Genomic DNA, 26,944 nt, shown 5'->3' with positions numbered 1-26,944 from the left:
ATGTTCTGTCTTCATTGGTTTCTATGCCTAAGACACCTTTTTTATTATTATTATTTATTATTATAGCGCCATTTATTCCATGGCGCTTTACAAGTGAAAGAGGGTATACGTACAACAATCATTAAGAGTACAAAACAGACTGGTTCAGGAGGAGAGAGGACCCTGCCCGCGAGGGCTCACAGTCTACAGGAGGAGAGAGGACCCTGCCCGCGAGGGCTCACAGTCTACAGGGAATGGGTGATGGTATAATAGGTGAGGACAGAGCTGGTTGCGCAGTGGTCTACTGGACTGAGGGTTATTGTAGGTTGTAGGCTTGTTGGAAGAGGTGGGTCTTGAAGATCCTCTTGAAGCTTTCCATGGTAGGGGAGAGTCTGATATGCTGAGGTAAAGCGTTCCAGAGTATGGGGGAGGCACGGGAGAAATCTTGTACGCGATTGTGGGAAGAAGAGATAAGAGAGGAGTAGAGAAGGAGATCTTGTGAGGATCTGAGGTTGCGTGCAGGTAGGTTTCGGGAGACTAGGTCACAGATGTAAGGAGGAGACAGGTTGTGGATGGCTTTGTATGTCATGGTTAATGTTTTGAACTGGAGTCGTTGGGCGATGGGAAGCCAGTGAAGGGATTGGCAGAGTGGTGAGGCTGGGGAATAGCGGGGGGAGAGGTGGATTAAGCGGGCCGAAGAGTTTAGGATAGATTGGAGGGGTGCAAGAGTGTTGGAAGGGAGGCCAGAGAGCAGGAGGTTGCAGTAGTCGACGCGGGAGATGATGAGAGCATGCACTAATGTTTTTGCTGATTCTTGGTTAAGGAAAGCACGGATCCGGGAGATATTTTTGAGTTGTAGTCTGCATGAGGTGAAGAGGGCTTGGATGTGTGGCTTGAAGGATAGAGAGAGCAGAGTCGAGGGTTACTCCAAGGCAACGAGCTTGTGAGACTGGGGAGAGTGAGCAACCATCAAGTTTGATGGAAAGGCTTGTTGGAGGAGATGAGTGAGGAGGAGGAGGAGGAAAGACAATGAACTCTGTTTTGTCCATGTTAAGCTTTAGGAATCGCGCAGAGAAGAACGATGAAATAGCAGACAAACATTGTGGAATTTTAGTTAGTAGAGAGGTAATGTCAGGTCCAGAGAGGTAGATCTGTGTGTCATTGGCATAGAGATGATACTGAAAGCCGTGGGACTCTATGAGCTGTCCCAGGCCGAAGGTGTAGATGGAGAACAGCAGGGGTCCAAGAACTGAACCTTGGGGGACACCAACAGATAGGGGGCGAGATGAGGAAGTGGTGTGAGAATGGGAGACGCTGAAAGTTCGGTCGGTTAGGTATGAGGATATCCAAGATAGGGCCAAGTCTGTGATACCCAGAGATGAGAGAATCTGTAGTAGGAGGGAATGGTCTACTGTGTCGAAGGCAGGTCCAGGAGGAGGAGGATAGAGTTGTGTCGCTTGGCTTTGGCGGTTAGTAGATCATTGGTGACTTTAGTTAGGGCAGTGTCAGTAGAGTGATGTGGTCGGAAGCCAGATTGTAGCCGGTCAAAGAGGGAGCAGGAGGAGAGGTGTGAGGACAATTCAAGATGGACATGCTGTTCCAGTAGTTTTGAGGCATAGGGGAGAAGCGATATGGGGCGATAGTTTGACACAGAGGATGGGTCAAGGGAGGGCTTTTTGAGGATGGGTGTAATGGAGGGATGTTTAAAGCATGAGGGGAATACACCACTTGTTAGTGATAGGTTGAAGAGATGGGTTAGGGCTGGGATGAGGACTGCGGTGATGTTGGGGATGAGATGCGATGGGAGCGGGTCCAGTGCACAGGTGGTTAGATGTGATCTTGAGAGTAGAGTGGAAAGATTGTTTTCTGTCATGGTGGAGAAGCTGGATTTGGAGGAAGAGGACTGAGTAGTTGTGAGGAGAGGCTGTGGTGATTGTGGGCCAAAGCTTGCTCTGATGTTGTCAATCTTTTGCTTGAAGAAAGAGGCAAATTCTTCAGCTGAGATGAGAGGAGAAAGAGGTGGTGCTAGGGAACGGAGGAGAGGAGAGGAGAGAGAGGTGGTGCTAGGGAACGGAGGAGAGGAGAGGAGAGAGAGGTGGTGCCGGGGGACGGAGGAGAGGAGAGGAGAGAGAGGTGGTGCCGGGGGACGGAGGAGAGGAGAGGGAGGTGGTGCTAGGGAACGGAGGAGAGAATTGAAAGTGTTGAATAGCTGTTTAGGGTTGTGAGAGAGAGAGGATATGAGGGATGAGAAGTAGGTTTGTTTTGCAGCAGTGAGTGTGGACTTGAAAGTGGTGAGGGACTCTTTATAATGAAGTGCTCAGTGGAATGAGACTTCTTCCATCTGCGCTCAGCAATTCTGGAAGCCTGTCTCAGTTTTTTAGTCTGACTCGTGTGCCAGGGTTGCCTGTTGATTGTGTGGGTTTTGGTGTGTGTGAGGGGGGCAGCTGATTCGAGAGCTGCAGAGATTGTAGTGTTGTATAAAGTTGCAGCAGCATCTGCATCGTGTAGAAATGCAATGTCTGTGAGAGGGAGAAGGGATACCTCCGGTATTATCTGTAGTAAGGATGTTCAACTATGGAGAATAAAGAGGTTCCCTGACTGTATCACACGGAATAAGATTAGATACACGGCTCAGGAGTCGGTATCACACAGGATAGGATTGGATACACAGCTCAGGAGTCAGTATCACACATGCTAAGATTAGATACACAGCTCAGCAGACAGTATCACACAGGATTGGATTAGATACACAGCTCAGCAGACAGTATTACACATGGTAGGATTAGATACACGGCTCAGCAGACATTATCACACAGGATTTGATTAGATACACGGCTCAGCAGACTGTACTACACAGGAAAGGATTAGATACACAGCTCAGCAGACAGTATCACACAGAAGAGGATTAGATACACGGCTCAGCAGACAGTATCATACAGTAGAGGATTAGATACACAGCTCAGCAGATAATATTACACAGGAGAGGATTAGATACACAGCTCAGCAGACAGTATCACACAGGATAGGATTAGATAAACAGCTCACTAGACAGTGTCACACATGCTAGGATTAGATACACAGCTCAGCAGATAGTGTCATGCATGGTTGGATTAGATACATAGCTCAGCAGGCAGTATCACATAGGATAGGATGGCTCAGGTGTCAGTGTGACGCCCTGGCAAAACCAGGTAGTCACAGATAGGCCCTCGCACAACACACAACACCCTTCCCTCACCTAGGTGACACAGACACAGCCGACCTGAAACCCTAGTTACCCCACCTTAGGGAAACATAGGCACACCAGTGGGTGGGACCAGGCGGTTGGACACGCCCACCCAGGGGTCTAGACATCCCGGGGCGGGAAAACAAGCAGATTAAGTTTGTAGTTCGAGTTGAGAGGAGTGTGGGCTGGAGCTAGGTGTAGCTCCAGCAGAGGAAGTTCAAGTTGAACGGTGCCAGTGTCAGAGCCCTGGTACCTTGGCTAGGTGGCAGACGGTGGTCTCCGTTAGCAGGAGACGGGTAGACGGCTCGACAGATCCGAGGTGGACCGGGACAGGGTTGTAGCCCGCCAGTACCGACATGGAGAACTGACCCGGAAACCGCAGCACAGAGGGGGTACTCGGACCCTGAAGCCAGGACCGAAACCAGCGGCCTAGCTAATTAACCGATTGAGGGCAGGATTATAGGTCCTGTCCCACCCAAAGTCCCTTAAAAAAAGACAACAGCCCACCGATAGGGATGAGGCCACCGCCAGGGCCCATAGATCCCACGGGCCAGCGTCTGCGGGCACAGCTCCCTAGGCCACAACCAGCCGGGAGCGGACTCCTGAGTTCCAGACCAGGCAGTCCACCATCCACAAAACAAGTGCAGAGGAAAAGGACAGTGACCACCAGCCCGGGTGGGGGACCTGAATGCAACCGGCCGCGGCGGCCGGCCACCAGCACCTTGGTTTACCAAAAGACTCATGTGATTCATTTACTGTGAGTAACCAAACATCCCCCTGCTTGCTCGGGCGCGCCAGCCCTTACCGTCGCTACACCCTGCACAAGGACATTGGGCCCCGGGGCAACCATCCCTACCCACGGAGGGGTTAACATCCAGCTGCCACTACATCTCCCCCGGGTGCCCCACAACAGCAACAGTAGTGTCCCACCTCACCACACATCGTGAGTGGCGTCACAAACTTAATACGGCCTAGCCCGTACATAAACGTCCCCCCCTCCTTTTTATTCGGCGTCTCCGCGAGACCCCCGGGTCCGGAGGATCCCTTGAGGCACAGACACACACAGTGGGTCCGGACCCGAGCAGCGGCGGCTGCTGACACGGGGGCGGCACATCAGTATCACACGTGCTAAGATTAGATACACACCTCAGCAGACAGTATCACACATGGTGGAATTAGATACACAACTCAGCAGATAGTACCATGCATAGTAGGTTACACACACAGCTCAGCAGACAGTATCACACAGGATAGGATTAGATTCACGGCTCAGCAGACAGTATCACACAGGATAGGATTAGACACACGGCTCAGCAGACAGTATCACACAAGATGGGATTAGATACACGGCTCAGCAGACAGTATCACACAGGATAGGATTAGACACACGGCTCAGCAGACAGTATCACACAGGATGGGATTAGATACACGGCTCAGCAGACAGTATCACACAGGATAGGATTAGATACACAGCTTAGCAGACAGTATCACACAGGATAGGATTAGATACACAGCTCAGCAGACAGTATCACACAGGATAGGATTAGATACACAGCTCAGCAGACCGTACCACACAGGATAGGATTAGATACACGACTCAGCAGACAGTATCACACATGAGAGGATTAGATACACAGCTCAGCAGACCGTATCACACAGGATAGGATTAGATACACGGCTCAGCAGACAGTATCACACAGGACAGGATTAGATACACGGCTCAGCAGACAGTATCACACAGGATAGGATTAGATACACAGCTCAGCAGACAGTATCACACATGAGAGGATTAGATACACAGCTCAGCAGACAGTATCACACAGGATAGGATTAGATACACAGCTCAGCAGACAGTATCACACGGAGAGGATTAGATACACAGCTCAGCAGACCGTATCACACAGGATAGGATTAGATACACAGCTCAGCAGACAGAATCACACAGGATAGGATTAGATACACAGCTCAGCAGACAGTATCACACAGGATAGGATTAGATACACATCTCAGCAGACAGAATCACACAGGATAGGATTAGATACACAGCTCAGCAGACCGTATCACACAGGATAGGATTAGATACACAGCTCAGCAGACAGAATCACACAGGATAGGATTAGATACACAGCTCAGCAGACAGTATCACACATGAGAGGATTAGATACACAGCTCACTAGACAGTATCACACAGGAGAGGATTAGATACACGGCTCAGCAGACAGTATCACACAGGAGAGGATTAGATACACAGTAATGACTGGTGCTCGGACTACTTGTGACACATGTGAGTTAGGCTTGGGTTATTTGGTGATGACATGGCGGCACGCGGTTGTTGATAGTAGACATTTGTGTGATTTGTCTGTAGATACCTGTGGCTCGGCCGCTGCTTGTGACTCGTACTGAAGTCTATGGGGGCAGCGCTAGCAGCCGCCATGACATAGGTCAGTCATGGCGAACCTTTCACAGGCCGAGTGCCCAAACTGTAGTCCTAAACCCATTTTTTTTCCGAAGTGCCAACCAATCCCATTATATAAATAATTGATTTTAACCTTACCTTTGCCGTCTTCTCTCCAGCAGGGGGCATCATGCTCATGCTGCTTACCACACATTGAAGCGGAGCCCCTGCCCTTTCCAGACACAGCAGTTGGATTGATCTTTCTGGAAAAAAATTGCAGCAGATTAGACAGAGATTTTAGCCTGGAACACAATCAGATGTCACCCTGTAACCCACATCTACATTTCAAAGTCTGAACATCTTGAAATCCCATAAAGACGTACGAGTTGCTCCCCTCCCCTTTCATTGTGTAGGCCACTTCCTGGTAAACATGTCCCCCATCCTGATATATATTTCCTACATTCTGGTATATTTGTCCCCATCATGGCCCCATCCTGGTAAATGTACCCCATCCCAGCATATTGCCCATCCTGGTAAATGTACCCCATTCCTGGTAAATGTCCTCCACTCTGGTAAATGTACCCCATTCCTGGTAAATGTCCTCCACTCTGGTAAATGTACCCCATCCTGGTAAATGTACCCCATCCTGGTAAATGTTCCCCATCCTGGCATGTTCATGTACCCCCATCCTGGCATGTTTCCCCCCATCCTTTCATGTTTCCCCCCATCCTGGTAAATGTACCCCTTCCTGGCATGTTCCCCTTCCTGCTAAATGTACCCCATCCTGGTAGGTTTCCCCCCATCCTTGCAGCCATGTTTACCCCCATCCTTGCAGCCATGTTTACCCCCATCCTTGCAGTCATGTTTACCCCCATCCTTGCAGTCATTTTTAACCCCATCCTTGCAGTCATTTTTAACCCCATCCTTGCAGTCATGTTTACCCCCATCCTTGCAATCATTTTTACCCCCATCCTTGCAGCCATGTTTCCCCATCTTTGCAGCCATGTTTCCCCATCTTTGCAGCCATGTTTCCCCATCTTTGCAGCCATGTTTCCCCCATCTTTGCATGTTTCTCTCCATCTTTGCACGTTTCCCCCATCTTTGCACGTTTCTCTCCATCTTTGCATATTCCCCCCATCCTTGCAGCCATGTTTGCCCCGTGCTCTGTATGCCCCGTGCGCTCTGTGCTCTGTTTGTTTGCCCCGTGCTCAGTTTGCCCCGTGCTCTGTTTGTTTGCCCCGTGCTCTGTTTGTTTGCCCCGTGCTCTGTTTGTTTGCCCCGTGCTCTGTTTGTTTGCCCCGTGCTGTTTGCTTGCCCCGTGCTGTTTGTTTGCCCCGTGCTGTTTGTTTGCCCCGTGCTCTGTTTGTTTGCCCCATGCTCTGTATGCCCTGTACTCTGTTTGTTTGCCCCATGCTCTGTATGCCCTGTACTCTGTTTGTATGCCCCGTGCTCTGTTTGCCCCATGCTCTGTTTGTTTGCCCCGTGCTCTGTTTGCCCCGTACTCTGTTTGTTTACCCCGTGCTCTGTTTGCCCCATGCTCCCATGTTTGCCCCGTGCTGGCACTGTCCCCCACACCTTGGCACAGCCACACACAGTTTAAAAATAAAAATAAAAAAACCTCACCTTCCAGCACCGCTCCACCGCTGCGCGCCGCTGGGTCCTCAGTCAATTCAGTTCCCGCGTGGTCACAAGACGCCGGCGCCGTCTACTGACGCTCCTCCGTCTCCTAGGCAACAGGCCTGCGGCTCAGGAGAGGAGGCGTGTCAGAGGGAGGAGAAATGTCTTCTCTGCTAAACACCACTTTGAACTGCTGGCGCGATCACACCGACAGTTCAAAGTGGCTGAATGTGGGGACAGCGCGCTTGCCAGCAAAAAGGGCTCTGCGTGCCCAGTCTGTCACGCGTGCCATAGGTTCGCCATCACTGACCTAGTGTAACACCAGGAAGCACCCGCCGTCATCCCACGTATGACTACACCCAATGCGCCATTATTGCCATGTAGTAGATAACGTGACGCAGGTGTGGGGGGGCTACGACATGCCCTCGTCCTAGTGGGGGACGGTTGGACAGGACTTCCCTGTGGTACAGCAGCGTCTGGCGTCCATTGTGCTCCTCTGGAGATGGAGCCAAGTTCAGGTCGTTAATCAATAACGTGTAAAGGTCTTGAGAAGTCAAATATTGACAGCGCAATCTACGTCTGACATTCACTACTGTGCCGTCCAGGGAATTCCTCTACATCATGGAGGACTCTTAAAGGGACGTTACATGATTGAATTAGACCTCCTGTACAGTCCGGTACATATTTATTCCAGTGAGTGACTCCAGCTCAGCTCCTCTGTCTATAGGAGTCTAATGGTGGCCGTACACATTACATTAGGAACGCCGGACTTTTATATGGGCTCCTTCTTACTCCCCCGGGAAGAGATAGGATCAGATATATTGGATATGCGCTTTCAGGGTACATAAGGTGTCTGATATGGGCAGGCTGCACTCCTGTAAGAATAAAGGATCGGGCATGTTGAATTCAATATGCCCAATCCTTCTTTTCCTTGACATCTGCCTGCAGAGCACGGTTAGGATACCCCTTGGTGGGCCAAACATGTTACAATTGGTGTTTGGCTAACCGTCACCTGTTTGTAGGCTCCTTAAAGGGGTTGTCTCATCTTGTTGAACCTTTCCTGGGCCTCACAGTTTTCCGCTTTTCCAATGCACTCTTGATTCTGGGACCAGCGGCATGAAATCCCCTCTATCGGTGGAATTTTGCAGACCAGTGATTTAAAGGGAGTGTCCATCAATGAGCGATTTAGGCATCATACCACTGCAGACAGTCTGTGTGTTACATATATGCTGTATTATTCCATCCGTAGGGTCAGGACTTTCTTCTTACGCTGATAATCCAGCCCAGGCCGGGGAGGTCCTGAGACCCTGCATGGATGAGGCTCTGAAAATCATCCCCTCCAAACAGCACCGAGAGACCAGAACATTACTGGGAGCGACAGCCGGAATGAGACTTCTCAGGTGAAGTTTCCGGAAAATATGATCTAGATCAATAGCAATGTTATATTACAGCGGATCGTCGCTTTAAATGCGCTAATAAACATGAATTGTTATAATAAACGGATTATATCGTTATCGCCATTAACCCCTGACATCACCATTTACCAAACATCCTAATCAAATAGTTCATGAACTGTGAGTAATTGTGCAAACAGCGGTGAGAGCCGTCCTTATCACAGTCAACAATGGGCGCCACCGGTCATTTACATCCAGGATTGCCCGATCTATAACCCGGGTACTGCAGCATTTACGGGTGCACACTTCCTGGACCCCTAGATGAGGGTCACAGGCCTCGCTTTGGTCTCTTGGTTCTCTGATTGCAAATTGTACATTATTGCTTTAAAAAAGTTCCCCGTTCTACCAGTTGGTGCAGGCAGGGGTGGAACGATCACGGTTGCAGGGATCGCGATCGGGCCCGGGGGGTGCAGGGGGCCCGCCGGCTCCAGCCCCTGCTTCAGCTGTGCATCTGAGGCTGCACATCCAGCTGAAATGCATCGCGGTGCAGAGAACCGTCTGGTCCCTGTACTGCAAAATATGCTGCCGGCCAAACAGAATCCGGCAGCTTTCTTCTGTGTCCCATTGACTGATGGCAATAACATCATGAATTGCAATAGCACCGACACCGATGAAAATTGCCGGTCATTGTGCACTGGCTACACAGGAGGGTACTGCGTGACGTGGGAGCCAGGGACAGTGAGTACAATGTTGTTGTTTTCTTAATTAGACAGAATGGAGATATATATATCAAGATGGGGACATATATACCAGGATGGGGACATATATACCAGGATGGGGGGACATATATACTAGGATGGGGCACATATATACCAGGATGGGGGGACATATATGCCAGGATGGGGACATATATACCAGGATGGGGACATATATACCAGGATGGGGGTACATATATACTAGGATGGGGGACATATATACCAGGATGGGGGGACATATATGCCAGGATGGGGGGACATATATACCAGGATGGGGACATATATACCAGGATGGGGGACATATATACTAGGATGGGGGACATATATACTAGGATGGGGGACATATATACCAGGATGGGGACATATACATCAGGATGGGGGTACATATATACTAGGATGGGGGACATATATACCAGGATGGGGGGACATATATACTAGGATGGGGGACATATATACCAGGATGGGGGGACATATAAGCCAGGATGGGGACATATATACCAGGATGGGGACATATATACCAGGATGGGGGGGCATATATACCAGGATGGGGGGACATATATACTAGGATGGGGGACATATATACCAGGATGGGGGGACATATATGCCAGGATGGGGACATATATACCAGGATGGGGGGACATATATACCAGGATGGGGGGACATATATACCAGGATGGGGGGACATATATACCAGGATGGGGGGACATATATACTAGGATGGGGGACATATATACCAGGATTGGGGGACATATATATCAGGATTAGGGTACATATATATCAGGATTGGGGGACATATATACCAGGATGGGGGACATACTTACCAGGATGAGGACATATATACTAGGATGGGGACATATATACCAGGACGGGGTACATACTGTATATATCAGGATTGGGGAACATATATATTAGGATTGGTGGACATATATACCAGGATGGGGGACATACTTATCAGGATGGTGGGCATATGGGGGACATTACTACATAATGGGGAGGGGAATCCATATGTCTTTATAGGATTTAGAATGCTAAATGTATACATACATCTGACTAACATAAGGGGGAGGTCCCAGGTCCAAATTTTGCACCAGGGCCTATTCAACTCTAGTTGCGCCACTGGGTAGAGGTCCCCGCAAGTCTATATATTATCACATTATCAGTAAATGATAAATTATCTTCACTAGACAACCCCTGTAAGACATGAAAGTGACTAATAAAATCCCTGGTGAGGGGGGATTCCCTAAGAGGTAGGTCAAGGGGAGCAGCACGGACTGGAGGCAATGAAGCAGTGGAGTTGGATAGACGAGACGATACATGGATATGCAGGACGGCACGTGGAGCAAGAGAGCAAGAAATACGGACAGGCACCTTGGAATAGCAGAGCCGAGCTTGCAGACAGCACCTAGAACAGTCCAGAGACGATAGTAGCAGATATATAGATGTAGATAGGCTAATACCATGATGCAGCACAGCACCTTGGAATAGCAGAGCTGAGTCAACAGACAAACAACTTAATACTGAACCAAATGCATAGTTGGACCCTTGAAACAGAACAGTTACCTCGATGTAGCAGATCTGATTGTGAACAGCACCTTGGCATGGCAGTGCCACTCCCACTAGTGGTGGCCGCAGACAGGATCTTATCATGTATCTCTGTATACAGGGAGCTTCCCCTAGTGGTGGCTGCAGACAGGATCTTATCATGTATCTCTGTATACAGGGAGCTCCCACTAGTGGTGGCCGCAGACAGGATCTTATCATGTATCTCTGTATACAGGGAGCTTCCCCTAGTGGTGGCCGCAGACAGGATCTTATCATGTGTCTCTGTATACAGGGAGCTCCCCCTAGTGGTGGCTGCAGACAGGATCTTATCATGTATCTCTGTATACAGGGAGCTCCCCCTAGTGGTGGCCGCAGACAGGATCTTATCATGTATCTCTGTATACAGGGAGATCCCCCTAGTGGTGGCCGCAGACAGGATCTTATCATGTATCTCTGTATACAGAGAGCTCCCCCTAGTGGTGGCTGCAGATAGAATCTTATCATGTATCTCTGTATACAGGGAGATCCCCCTAGTGGTGGCCGCAGACAGGATCTTATCATGTATCTCTGTATACAGAGAGCTCCCCCTAGTGATGGCTGCAGACAGGATCGTATCATGTATCTCTGTATACAGGGAGCTCCCCCTAGTGGTGGCTGCAGACAGGATCTTATCATGTATCTCTGTATACAGGGAGCTCCCCCTAGTGGTGGCTGCAGACAGGATCTTATCATGTATCTCTGTATACAGGGAGCTCCCCCTAGTGGTGGCTGCAGACAGGATCTTATCATTTATCTCTGTATACAGGGAGCTCCCCCTAGTGGTGGCTGCAGACAGGATCTTATCATGTATCTCTGTATACAGGGAGCTCCCCCTAGTGGTGGCTGCAGACAGGATCTTATCATGTATCTCTGTATACAGGGAGCTCCCCCTAGTGGTGGCTGCAGACAAGATCTTATCGTGTATCTCTGTATACAGGGAGCTCCCCCTAGTGGTGGCTGCAGACAGTCTGCCATAAAAATATATTTAGAAACATAAAACAATGACATTGCGGCTGCTGAATATTTCCATAGCTTGATGATTTCACTAATGGGATAATCAATGTGTCACATTTGATCCCTACACTCCATACCGTAGTTTTCCATCAAGCGATGGCCTTGGTAGGATATTGACCTTGGTATTATTACAGTGACTACACTTGTCCCCGGTTAGTTGATTTTTTTTTTTCATGCTTTGTAAGCAGAAAATAGATTATCTTGTACTGAAAGACAAGTCAGAAATCAATTTTTAAAGTGTTTCATTATAGCAAATCAGAGGTCAAATCACTGCGAGTCTGCGACCAACTCATCATGAATAGAAACCTCTGAACAGCTGATAAATTATTGATTAGGTATTGTCCCTTTAAGAGGTAGTATATCGAGGGTTAAATATTTATTATAGAAAAGTGAAAATTCTCTTTCATACAATTAATTCCGATAATCTATTATGTTCATAGGTTGCAGAACGAGACCAAAACTCGGCAAATCTTTCATGAAGTTTCCAAAACTCTCGGTGAATATCCGGTGAACTTCCAAGGAGCTCGGATATTAGACGGTAAGGAGGAAGGCTCGCTCGGGTGGGTCACCGTCAACTACCTTCTGGGCACCTTCATACAGGTCAGTAAGGAAATATATTCCCCCCCATCCCAACAAACTGTTCCTGCAGATGTTTCCTGATTGGCTGCTTCCCCCCCCCTCCCCCCCGCTCCTTGGAGCAGTATTCCTATATACAGAGCTGGATCCATCCCAAAGAGGGGCAGATGTTCGGTGCCATGGATCTAGGAGGTGCCTCCACCCAAATGACTTTCCAACCTTCGGGGCCTATCGAAGACAAAAGCACGGAGATGATTTTCAGGCTGTACGGCTACGACTACACCATCTACACTCATAGCTACCTCTGCTACGGCCAGGACCAGGCGCTGAAGAAGCTCCTGGCCCATCTTATAGAGGTAAGGTTCCCAAAGTTCATGGAGATGAGGAGTTTTTCTAAAGTGTCTCGCCATTCATTTCGGGCATACAATCCTGCCCCCAAAAACGACTAAAATATAAGGTGTGCCTATCAAACAAGTGATACAATTTAAGTGTGAAATATGGCGACGGTAACTCCAATCCTGGTCGCTAAACCCCTTAGATGATACATTGGATAGTGGAACAGACATCTAGGTGGTTAGATAGCAAGATATGTCTCCTGATGATTCTCCAACCTGGTCATGCCTAGCCTAAAACAACAGTGACACCTAACTTCGATCCTGGACGTTAAACCCCTTAGATGCTGCGGTCAATAGTGACCCAGGCATCTAGGTGGTTAGAAAGAAAGAAACGGCTCCTAATGACCATGCCTAAAAATCAATAAAAAACCGTAACAATAACTCTGATCCATGCCATTAAACCCCCTAGATGCTGTGGTCGATTGTGACTCTAGCATCTAGGTGGTTAGATAGCAAGAGATGGCTCCTGATGATTTTCCAACCTGGCCACGCCTAAAAAAAACAATCAAAGACGGTGACAGTAACGCCGATCCTGGTCATTAAAACCCCTAGATGCTGCGGTCAATAGTGGCCCAGGCATCTAGGTGGTTAGATAGAAAGAAATGGCTCCTAATGGCCATGCCTAAAAATCAATAAAAAACCGTAACAATAACTCTGATTCAGGCCGCTAAACCCCCTAGATGCTGCATTCAATAGTTGCCCAGGCATCTAGGTGGTTAGATAGCAAGGTATGGCTCCAGATGATTCTCCAACCTGGCCATGCCTAAAAAAAAACAATCAAAAACAGTGACAATGACGCAGATCCTGGCCATTAAACCCCCTAGATGCTGTGGTTGATTGTGACTCTAGCATCTAGGTGGTTAGATAGCAAGAGATGGCTCCTGATGATTCTCCAACCTGGTCATGCCTAGCCTAAAAAAACGGTGACACCTAACTCTGATCCTGGCCGCTAAACCACTTAGATGCTGCATTCGATAGTGGTACAGGCATCTATGTGGTTAAATAGCAAGAGATGGCTCCTGAAGATTCTCCAACCTGGCCACGCCTAAAAAAACAATCAAAGATGGTGACAGTAACGCCGATCCTGGTCATTAAAACCCCTAGATGCTGCATTCGATAGTTGCCCAGGCATCTAGGTGGTTAGATAGAAAGAAATGGCTCCTAATGATTCTCCAATCTGGCCATGCCTAAAAAAAAAACAATCAAACTGTGCCAAATATGCAGCTAAACCCCTTCCCAAAATAAGACGGACTCGGACCGTGCCTTATCAGGAGCAGGCGCAGGTGACAGCAGTGTAATACAGCCAGCAGCAGCCACTAATAGCATCAACCAGAGCTGGCGCCAGTTGCTTCTATTTAGCCAACTAAAAGCCGCTGCCAATCACTAAATTATATGGTACAGCGAAAAAATGAAGCCCCCCCCCCCACCCATCACCGCCATCTTGGTGCTTTTATGAAGCTCAGCCTGTCAGTAATTATACTGCAGTATATAATACAAAAAACAACAATCAATCGAAGTTCAATGCCACAGACTAAAAAAAAAAAGTTAATAAAAAATCTAATATATAAAGCTGAGTGTGTGTGTGTGTGTGTGTGTGTGTGTGTCTCTGCTACAGGAATCCGCATCGTCACATTTACAATCATAAAATTTTGCACAGACGCCTCATTTGACTCAGGGAACGTCACAGACTATGTTTTTAGGGGGAAATTTAACCCCGTGCTTTACAATTATTCGCCAAAAAGCCTGCTAACATTAATGTCAATGGAGCTGGGAGCTATTAGGTTATTAATAGGAGCTGTGAGTGGTTGCTATAGGAACAAAGCACAGTCTTAGTATAAGAAGCTTATATGTGAGGTAATATGATATCTACAGAGAGACAGACACACACACACCCACACACACACCCACACACACACCCACACACACACACACAGACACACAGAGATAGGGACAGACAGACACACAGAGACAACAGAGAAAGAAGGATAGAGATTAATAGAGAGAGATGGATACAGAGAGACAGAGACAGGCAGAGAACAGAGAGAGAGACGGAGAGAGAGACAGAGACAGACAAAGGACAGAGAGAGAGAGAGAGAGACAGAGACAGACAAAGAACAGAGTGAGACAGAGAGGCAGAGAACAAAGAACAGAGAAAGAGAGACAAAGAACAGAGAGACAGACAGAGACAGAGACAGACAAAGAACAGAGAGACAGAGACAGACAAAGAACAGAGAGAGAGAGAGACAGACAAAGAACAGAGAGACAGACAAAGATGAGAGAGACAGACAGAGAGACAGAGACAAAGAACAGAGAGAGAGACAGACAGAGAGACAGAGACAAAGAACAGAGAGAGAGACAGACAGAGAGACAGAGACAAAGAACAGAGAGAGAGACAGACAGAGAGACAGAGACAAAGAACAGAGAGACAGAGACAGAGACAGACAAAGAACAGAGAGAGACAGAAAGAGACAGACAAAGGACAGAGAGAGACAGAGACAGACAAAGAACAGAGAGAGACAGAGAGACAAAGGACAGAGAAAGAGACAGACAGACAGAGAGACAGAGAGAGACAGAGACAGACAAAGAACAGAGAGAGAGACAAAGGACAGAGAGAGCGACAGACATAGAGACAGAGACAGACAAAGAGACAGACAAAGAACAGAGAGAGACAGAGAGAGAGAGACAGACAAAGGACAGAGAGAGAGATGGCGAGAGACTGGTAGAGACAGACAGAGAACAGAGAGACAGAGAGAGGCAGAGAGAGAGAAACAGAGACAGGCAGAGAGAGACAGAGAGAGACGGTTAGAGAGAGACAGAGAACAGACAGACAGAGAACAGAGAGACAGAGAGAGAAACAGAGAGAAACAGAGACAGAGAGAGACGGATAGAGAGACAGAGGCAGACAGAGAACAGAGACACACAGAGACAGAGAACAGAGAAAGACAGAGAGAGGTGGATAGAGAGACAGAGGCAGGCAGAGAAGATAGAGAGGTAGAAAGAAACAGAGAGAGAAACAGAGACAGAGAGAGACAGAGAGAGACAGATAGAGAATAGACAGAGAAAGATGGATAGAGACAGACAGAAAAAGAGAGCTAGAGTCAGAGAGGGGGAATGGGTGAGAAACTGAGAAAGAGAGAGACAAAGAGAGAGAGACACTTACTTACTATCCCGAGTTACTTTACCCAGTTAAACAATACAGAGCCTTATACATATCCCTTGTTTGGCTCTTGGCTCTTGGCTCTTGGCTCTTGGCTCTTGGCTCCTGGCTCCTGGCTCCTGGCTCTTGGCTCTTGGCTCTTGGCTCTTGGCTCTTGGCTCTTGGCTCTTGGCTCTTGGCTCTTGGCTCTTGGCTCTTGCCTCTTGCCTCTTGGCTCTTGGCTCTTGGCTCTTGGCTCTTGGCTCTTGGCTCTTGGCTCTTGGCTCCTGGCTCCTGGCTCCTGGCTCCTGGCTCCTGGCTCTTGGCTCTTGGCTCTTGGCTCTTGGCTCTTGGCTCTTGGCTCTTGGCTCTTGGCTCCTGGCTCCTGGCTCCTGGCTCTTGGCTCTTGGCTCTTGGCTCTTGGCTCTTGGCTCTTGGCTCTTGGCTCTTGGCTCTTGGCTCTTGCCTCTTGCCTCTTGGCTCTTGGCTCTTGGCTCTTGGCTCTTGGCTCTTGGCTCTTGGCTCTTGGCTCCTGGCTCCTGGCTCCTGGCTCCTGGCTCCTGGCTCTTGGCTCTTGGCTCTTGGCTCTTGGCTCTTGGCTCTTGGCTCTTGGCTCTTGCCTCTTGGCTCTTGGCTCTTGGCTCTTGCCTCTTGCCTCTTGCCTCTTGGCTCTTGGCTCTTGGCTCTTGGCTCTTGGCTCTTGGCTCTTGCCTCTTGCCTCTTGGCTCTTGGCTCTTGGCTCTTGCCTCTTGCCTCTTGGCTCTTGGCTCTTGGCTCTTGGCTCTTGGCTCTTGGCTCTTGGCTCTTGGCTCTTGGCTCTTGGCTCTTGGCTCTTGCCTCTTGGCTCTTGGCTCTTGGCTCTTGGCTCTTGGCTCTTGGCTCTTGGCTCTTGGCTCTTGGCTCTTGGCTCTTGCCTCTTGCCTCTTGGCTCTTGGCTCTTGGCTCTTGGCTCTTGGCTCTTGGCTCTTGGCTCTTGGCTCTTGGCTCTTGGCTCTTGGCTCTTGCCTCTTGCCTCTTGGCTCTTGGCTCTTGCCTCTTGCCTCTTGCCTCTTGCCTCTTGGCTCTTGGCTCTTGGCTCTTGCCTCTTGCCTCTTGCCTCTTGCCTCTTGGCTCTTGGCTCTTGGCTCTTGCCTCTTGGCTCTTGGCTCTTGGCTCTTGCCTCTTGCCTCTTGGCTCTTGGCTCTTGGCTCTTGGCTCTTGCCTCTTGCCTCTTGGCTCTTGGCTCTTGGCTCTTGGCTCTTGGCTCTTGCCTCTTGGCTCTTGGCTCTTGGCTCTTGCCTCTTGCCTCTTGCCTCTTGCATCTTGCAGTCTAATGTATTTAAATTAATGATCTAACCCTTACAATAAACACTGAAAAGGAAAAAATAAAAGCTTGTTGTTGTTGCTGATGATAAGTGGCGAATTCCTCTGTGTTGTCATTAGACACGCGGCTCCGGTACCGTCCGTCATCCGTGTTATCCGCGAGGTTACAACGCCAGCGTCTCCCTGTCCTCCGTCTACGACAGTCCCTGTGTCATCACGCCCCCAGGCTATGAAGAGGTTAATGTCACCGTGGAGGGAACCGGGGACTCGTACCAGTGCCAGAACGCCGTCTCACAGATCTTCAACTTTTCCACCTGCAGTAACAGCTCCTGCTCCTTTAATGGCGTCTACCAGCCTCCGGTATATGGCAAGTTCTACGTGAGTATATATAACACATATAATATGCGGTAAGGGTCACATGATCGGCAGTAAATGTGGTGATAATACCGCCATGTCCTCTCCTCTCCTCGCAGGCGTTCTCTGCCTTCTACTACACATTCAACTTCCTCAATCTGACATGTGGACAATCTCTGAGCGAAACCAACAGCTCCATCTGGGGATACTGCACCCGGGAGTGGGCCGAGGTATGGAGATACACAGCCAAGCAGTCTGTATCACACGGTAGGATTAGATATACCGCACAACAGACTGTGTCATACATCAGATTAGATGCACAGCTCAGCAATGTATCACATGGTAGGCTTAGATACATGGCTGTATCCTAGTGTTCTCTTTCTATATAGTAACATCGCTCTCTTGTTGGATTTAGCTCATGAGCAGCTTCCCATCAGAGAGCCCGCGGCGTCTGGTGAATTACTGCAGCTCCGCCATGTATATCCTGACGCTGCTCCTGGACGGGTACAATTTCACCGGCGAAACCTGGAAGAACATTAATTTTGCTAAACAGGTGTGTACCGAGATGATATCTGCAGCCATATCTGCCTTGTAAGAGGTCGCCCAGTATCCGTCACCTCCTATCATAACTTTTAGGATGAACATATATACAACAGCAGTGAATAAACCATATACATCAATATATACCAGCAGTATATAAACTGAATACATACATGTATACAGCAGTGAATATTGTATATATACCAGCAGTGAATATTGTATATATACATATATACCAGCAGTGAATAAACCATATACATCAATATATACCAGCAGTATATAAACCGTATACATAGATAGATATATACCAGCAGTATATAAACTGAATACATACATGTATACCAGCAGTGAATATTGTATATATACATATATACCATTTGTAAATAAACCATATACATCAATATATACCAGCAGTATATAAACCGTATACATAGATATATATATACCAGCAGTGAATAAACTACACATACACATATAAAACCGCAGGGAATAAAGTGCACAGATAAATATATTACAATGGTAAAAGTCGTAACTGCAAAGTGGCAGCCCTGGAGGTAGGGACCCTCTGTTTAGTACAATGGCCAGACGCCCAATTTGAGCTCCTGCAGTACTCCCCTGTGCATGTGTATGGGGGCTCCTGCATTACTCCCCTGTGCATGTGTATGGGGGCTCCTGCAGTACTCCCCTGTGCACGTGTATGGGGGCTCCTGCAGTACCCCCTGTGCATGTGTATGGAGGCTCCTGCAGTACTCCCCTGTGCATGTGTATGGGGGCTCCTGCAGTACTCCCCTGTGCACGTGTATGGGGGCTCCTGCAGTACCCCCTGTGCATGTGTATGGAGGCTCCTGCAGTACTCCCCTGTGCATGTGTATGGGGGCTCCTGCAGTACTCCCCTCTGCATGTGTATGGGGGCTCCTGCAGTACTCCCCTGTGCACGTGTATGGAGGCTCCTGCAGTACTCCCTGTGCATGTGTATGGGGGCTCCTGCAGTACTCCCCTGTGCATGTGTATGGGGGCTCCTGCAGTACTCCCCTGTGCACGTGTATGGGGGCTCCTGCAGTACTCCCCTGTGCATGTGTATGGAGGCTCCTGCAGTACTCCCCTGTGCATGTGTATGGGGGCTCCTGCAGTACTCCCCTCTGCATGTGTATGGGGGCTCCTGCAGTACTCCCCTCTGCATGTGTATGGGGGCTCCTGCAGTACTCCCCTGTGCATGTGTATGGGGGCTCCTGCAGTACTCCCCTGTGCATGTGTATGGGGGCTCCTGCAGTACTCCCCTGTGTATGGGGGCTCCTGCAGTACTCCCCTGTGCATGTGTATGGGGTCTCCTGCCGTCCTCCCCTGTGCATGTGTATGGGGTCTCCTGCCGTCCTCCCCTGTGCATGTGTATGGGGGCTCCTGCAGTACTCCCCTGTGCATGTGTATGGGGGCTCCTGCAGTACTCCCCTGTGCATGTGTATGGGGGCTCCTGCAGTACTCCACTGTGTATGTGTATGGGGGCTCCTGCAGTACTCCCCTGTTCATATGTATGGGGGCTCCTCCAGTACTCCCCTGTGCATGTGTATGGAGGCTCCTGCCGTCCTCCCCTGTGCATGTGTATGGGGGCTCCTGCCGTCCTCCCCTGTGCATGTGTATGGGGTCTCCTGCCGTCCTCCCCTGTGCATGTGTATGGGGGCTCCTGCAGTCCTCCCCTGTGCACGCGTATGGGGGCTCCTGCAGTACTCCCCTGTGCACGTGTATGGGGGCTCCTGCAGTCCTCCCCTGTGCATGTGTATGGGGGCCCCTGCAGTCCTCCCCTGTGCACGTGTATGGGGGCTCCTGCAGTCCTCCCCTGTGCATGTGTATGGGGGCTCCTGCAGTTCTACCCTGTGCATGTGTATGGGGGCTCCTGCAGTACTCCCCTGTGCACGTGTATGGAGGCTCCTGCAGTCCTCCCCTGTGCACGTGTATGGGGGCTCCTGCAGTCCTCCCCTGTGCATGTGTATGGGGGCTCCTGCAGTACTCCCCTGTGCATGTGTATGGGGGCTCCTGCAGTACTCCCCTGTGCATGTGTATGGGGGCTCCTGCAGTACTCCCCTTTACATGTGTATGGAGGCTCCTGCAGTACTCCCCTGTGCATGTGTATGGGGGCTCCTGCAGTACTCCCCTTTACATGTGTATGGGGGCTCCTGCATTACTTCCCTGTGCATGTGTATGGGGTCTCCTGCAGTACTCCCCTGTGCATGTGTATGGGGTCTCTTGCAGTACTCCCCTGTGCATGTGTATGGGGTCTCCTGCAGTACTCCCCTGTGCATGTGTATAGGGGCTCCTGCAGTACTCCCTTGTGCATGTGTATGGGGGCTCCAGCATTACTCCCTTGTGCATGTGTATGGGGGATCCTGCAGTACTCCCCTGTGCATGTGTATAGGGGCTCCTGCAGTACTCCCTTGTGCATGTGTATGGGGGCTCCTGCATTACTCCCTTGTGCATGTGTATGGGGTCTCCTGCAGTACTCCCCTGTGCACGTGTATGGGGTCTCCTGCAGTACTCCCCTGTGCACGTGTATGGGGCTCCTGCAGTCCTCCCCTGTGCATGTGTATGGGGGTTCCTGCAGTACTCTCCAGTGCATGTGTATGGGGGCTCCTGCAGTCCTCCCCTGTGCATGTGTATGGAGGCTCCTGCAGTACTCCCCTGTGCACGTGTATGGGGGCTCCTGCAGTCCTCCCCTGTGCATGTGTATGGGGGCTCCTGCAGTACTCCCCTGTGCATGTGTATGGGGGCTCCTGCAGTACTCCCCTGTGCATGTGTATGGGGGCTCCTGCAGTACTCCCCTGTGCATGTGTATGGGGGCTCCTGCAGTACTCCCCTGTGCATGTGTATGGAGGCTCCTGCAGTACTCCCCTGTGCATGTGTATGGGGGCTCCTGCAGTACTCCCCTGTGCATGTGTATGGAGGCTCCTGCAGTACTCCCCTGTGCATGTGTATGGGGGCTCCTGCAGTACTCCCCTGTGCATGTGTATGGAGGCTCCTGCAGTACTCCCCTGTGCATGTGTATGGGGGCTCCTGCAGTACTCCCCTGTGCATGTGTATGGAGGCTCCTGCAGTACTCCCCTGTGCATGTGTATGGGGGCTCCTGCAGTACTCCCCTGTGCATGTGTAGGGGGGCTCCTGCAGTACTCCCCTGTGCATGTGTAGGGGGGCTCCTGCAGTACTCCCCTGTGCATGTGTAGGGGGGCTCCTGCAGGACTTGCTGTAATGTACTGCCTGATACATTGTCTTGTCTTTTCTCCATTCAGGCCGGCAATGCTGACGTGGGCTGGACTTTGGGATACATGCTGAACCTGACCAATATGATCCCCTCGGAGGAACCATCTCTATTTAGGGCTCATGAATACAACATGTGGGTGGCTGCCATCTTCTTCATCGTGCTGAGCCTGGCGGCGGGGCTGGTGGCCGCTCCACTCCATTGCTACTGCCGGAACGCGTGTGCAGAACAGACAGGGTGGGCGTGAGATGTGGTCGGTGGGACTATTACTGACCCCAGAGACATTCGATATATAATTTATATGGCCTCATATGGACAAGGGGCTCACTCTATATGGGAAAAGGGCGTCCACTTCTTCGTACTGTGTACAGATGGTGCAATAGGGATAGTACAATACATTGTATATAAAGTTATTAGGGGGCTCGGACGAACTCAGCATGCGCTATAAGCCCCAGCCACTTATATGGAAGGTATATATATATATATATATATATATATATATATATATATTTATATTTGATGACATATTTTCGGCAATAAAAATGGACTCTAAATATGATGTATGGATTATACTCCAGATATAATGGAACGGGAATAATTATTTATATCTCCATCTTACGTTGCTGTGTAATGTGTAAACCTTGATACAAAATGTTCTTGTCAATCAAAAAGTAACTTTGCACTTGTTCCAAACGTCTATCTGGTGGACGGTGACGTGATCGCCTTGTGGTCATAATATCAGTAACACACGAGCATCATTCACTGCGTCACAGAAAAGCTTTAGCGCCACCATAATACCGTATGTCTGCGCTCTATAGAGGCAAGGTGTGGAGACAAAGAACAATGTCACCACCTAGTGGCGAATCAAGAGAATGCAACAGGTCCTAAATACAGCATGCGACATACAGTATCACTCTATACAAGAAGATGTATAACTTATACCAGCTGTACATATATAATTATATATTTATATACAGGAGATGCCCAGGTTATACCGGCTGTACATATATAATTATATACAGGAGATGCCCGGGTTATACCGGCTGTACATATATAATTATATACAGGAGATGCCCGGGTTATACCGGCTGTACATATATAATTATATACAGGTGATGCCCAGGTTATACCGGCTGTACATATATAATTATATACAGGAGATGCCCGGGTTATACCGGCTGTACATATATAATTATATACAGGAGATGCCCGGGTTATACCGGCTGTACATATATAATTATATACAGGAGATGCCCGGGTTATACCGGCTGTACATATATAATTATATACAGGTGATGCCCAGGTTATACCAGCTGTACATATATAATTATATACAGGAGATGCCCAGGTTATACCAGCTATACATATATAATTATATACAGGAGATACCCAGGTTATACCAGCTGTACATATATAATTATAGACAGGGGATGCCCGGGTTATAGCAGCTGTACATATATAATTATAGACAGGGGATGCCCAGGTTATACCGGCTGTACATATATAATTATATACAGGAGATGCCCGGGTTATACCGGCTGTACATATATAATTATATACAGGAGATGCCCGGGTTATACCGGCTGTACATATATAATTATATACAGGAGATGCCCAGGTTATACCGGCTGTACATATATAATTATATACAGGAGATGCCCAGGTTATACCGGCTGTACATATATAATTATATACAGGAGATGCACAGGTTATACCGGCTGTACATATATAATTATATACAGGAGATGCCCAGGTTATACCGGCTGTACATATATAATTATATACAGGAGATGCCCGGGTTATACCGGCTGTACATATATAATTATATACAGGAGATGCCCAGGTTATACCGGCTGTACATATATAATTATATACAGGAGATGCCCAGGTTATACCGGCTGTACATATATAATTATATACAGGAGATGCCCAGGTTATACCAGCTGTACATATATAATTATATACAGGAGATGCCCAGGTTATAAAGGCTGTGTATATATAATTATATACAGGAGATGCCCAGGTTATACCAGCTGTACATATATAATTATATACAGGAGATGTCCAGGTTATACCAGCTGGACATATATAATTATATACAGGAGATGCCCAGGTTATACCAGCTGTACATATATAATTATATACAGGAGATGCCCGGGTTATACCGGCTGTACATATATAATTATATACAGGAGATGCCCGGGTTATACCAGCTGTACATATATAATTATATACAGGAGATGCCCAGGTTATACCAGCTGTACATATATAATTATATACAGGAGATGCCCAGGTTATACCAGCTGTACATATATAATTATATACAGGAGATGCCCAGGTTATACCGGCTGTACATATATAATTATATACAGGAGATGCCCGGGTTATACCGGCAGTACATATATAATTATATACAGGGGATGCCCGGGTTATACCAGCTGTACATATATAATTATATATTTATATACAGGAGATGCCCAGGTTATACCGGCTGTACATATATAATTATATACAGGAGATGCCCAGGTTATACAGGCTGTACATATATAATTATATACAGGAGATGCCCGGGTTATACCGGCTGTACATATATAATTATATACAGGAGATGCCCAGGTTATACCGGCTGTATGTATATAATTATATACAGGAGATGCCCAGGTTATACCGGCTGTACATATATAATTATATACAGGAGATGCCCAGGTTATATCGGCTGTACATATATAATTATATACAGGAGATGCCCATGTTATACCGGCTGTACATATATAATTATATACAGGAGATGTCCGGGTTATACCAGCTGTACATATATAATTATATACAGGAGATGCCCGGGTTATACCGGCTGTACATATATAATTATATACAGGAGATGCCCATGTTATACCGGCTGTACATATATAATTATATACAGGAGATGTCCAGGTTGTACCAGCTGTACATATATAATTAAAGACAGGGGATGCCTGGGTTATACCGGCTGTACATATATAATTATATACAGGAGATGCCCAGGTTATACCAGCTGTACATATATAATTATATACAGGAGATGCCCGGGTTATACCGGCTGTACATATATAATTATATACAGGAGATACCCAGGTTATAGCAGCTGTACATATATAATTATATACAGGAGATGCCCAGGTTATACCGGCTGTACATATATAATTATATACAGGAGATGCCCAGGTTATACCAGCTGTACATATATAATTATATACAGGAGATACCCAGGTTATACCGGCTGTACATATATAATTATATACAGGAGATGCCCAGGTTATACCGGCTGTACATATATAATTATATACAGGACATGCCCAGGTTATACCGGCTGTACATATATAATTATATACAGGAGATACCCAGGTTATACCGGCTGTACATATATAATTATATACAGGAGATGCCCAGGTTATACCAGCTGTACATATATAATTATATACAGGAGATGCCCAGGTTATACCGGCTGTACATATATAATTATATACAGGAGATGCCCAGGTTATACCGGCTGTACATATATAATTATATACAGGAGATGCCCAGGTTATACCAGCTGTACATATATAATTATATACAGGAGATGCCCAGGTTATACCAGCTGTACATATATAATTATATACAGGAGATGCCCAGGTTATACCGGCTGTACATATATAATTATATACAGGAGATGTCCAGGTTATACCGGCTGTACATACATAATTATATACAGGAGATGCCCAGGTTATACCAGCTGTACATATATAATTATATACAGGGGATGCCCAGGTTATACCGGCTGTACATATATAATTATATACAGGAGATGCCCGGGTTATACCGGCTGTACATATATAATTATATACAGGAGATGCCCGGGTTATACCGGCTGTACATATATAATTATATACAGGAGATGCCCAGGTTATACCGGCTGTACATATATAATTATATACAGGAGATGCACAGGTTATACCGGCTGTACATATATAATTATATACAGGAGATGCCCAGGTTATACCGGCTGTACATATATAATTATATACAGGAGATGCCCGGGTTATACCGGCTGTACATATATAATTATATACAGGTGATGCCCAGGTTATACCAGCTGTACATATATAATTATATACAGGAGATGCCCAGGTTATACCGGCTGCACATATATAATCATATACAGGAGATGCCCAGGTTATACCAGCTGTACATATATAATTATATACAGGAGATGTCCGGGTTATACCGGCTGTACATATATAATTATATACAGGAGATGCCCGGGTTATACCGGCTGTACATATATAATTATATACAGGAGATGCCCAGGTTATACCGGCTGTACATATATAATTATATACAGGAGATGCCCGGGTTATACCGGCTGTACATATATAATTATATACAGGAGATGCCCGGGTTATACCGGCTGTACATATATAATTATATACAGGAGATACCCGGGTTATACCGGCTGTACATATATAATTATATACAGGAGATGCCCAGGTTATACCGGCTGTACATATATAATTATATACAGGAGATACCCGAGTTATACCGGCTGTACATATATAATTATATACAGGAGATGCCCAGGTTATACCGGCTGTACATATATAATTATATACAGGGGATGCCCGGGTTATACCGGCTGTACATATATAATTATATACAGGAGATGCCTGGGTTATACCGGCTGTACATATATAATTATATACAGGAGATGCCCGGGTTATACTGGCTGTACATATATAATTATATACAGGAGATGCCCGGGTTATACCGGCTGTACATATATAATTATATACAGGAGATGCCCGGGTTATACCGGCTGTACATATATAATTATATACAGGAGATGCCCGGGTTATACCGGCTGTACATATATAATTATATACAGGAGATGCCCGGGTTATACCGGCTGTACATATATAATTATATACAGGAGATGCCCGGGTTATACCGGCTGTACATATATAATTATATACAGGAGATGTCCAGGTTATACCGGCTGTACATATATAATTATATACAGGAGATGCCCAGGTTATACCGGCTGTACATATATAATTATATACAGGAGATGTCCAGGTTATACCGGCTGTACATATATAATTATATACAGGAGATGCCCGGGTTATACCGGCTGTACATATATAATTATATACAGGAGATGCCCGGGTTATACCAGCTGTACATATATAATTATATACAGGGGATGCCCGGGTTATACCAGCTGTACCTATATAATTATATACAGGAGATGCCCAGGTTATACCGGCTGTACATATATAATTATATACAGGAGATGTCCAGGTTATACCGGCTGTACATATATAATTATATACAGGAGATACCCGGGTTATACCGGCTGTACATATATAATTATATACAGGAGATGCTCGGGTTATATAATATCACACACAACTTATATAAAAC

The 26,944-nt window shown here is 47.5% G+C and overlaps 1 protein-coding gene across 1 annotated transcript in view; it reads left to right on the top strand.

The window, feature by feature from the left end:
* LOC142250737 (ectonucleoside triphosphate diphosphohydrolase 8-like) overlaps positions 1-22,126 on the top strand; it is a 30,348-nt gene extending 8,222 nt beyond the window's left edge. Inside the window, exons 4-10 of the mRNA XM_075322947.1 lie at positions 8,464-8,614; positions 12,399-12,558; positions 12,660-12,890; positions 17,488-17,745; positions 17,841-17,951; positions 18,137-18,274; positions 21,537-22,126. Of these exons, the coding sequence (XP_075179062.1) occupies positions 8,464-8,614; positions 12,399-12,558; positions 12,660-12,890; positions 17,488-17,745; positions 17,841-17,951; positions 18,137-18,274; positions 21,537-21,752 (1,265 nt within the window). The 3' untranslated portion in view covers positions 21,753-22,126. The remainder of the gene's footprint in view (positions 1-8,463; positions 8,615-12,398; positions 12,559-12,659; positions 12,891-17,487; positions 17,746-17,840; positions 17,952-18,136; positions 18,275-21,536) is intronic.
* Positions 22,127-26,944: the final 4,818 nt, after the last annotated feature.

This window comes from Anomaloglossus baeobatrachus, chromosome 9 (assembly GCF_048569485.1).
Source record: "Anomaloglossus baeobatrachus isolate aAnoBae1 chromosome 9, aAnoBae1.hap1, whole genome shotgun sequence".
In the NCBI taxonomy this organism is placed as follows: domain Eukaryota; kingdom Metazoa; phylum Chordata; class Amphibia; order Anura; family Aromobatidae; genus Anomaloglossus; species Anomaloglossus baeobatrachus.
Note: the sequence above shows the minus strand (reverse complement) of the source record. Positions and strands in the feature narration are given on the sequence as shown.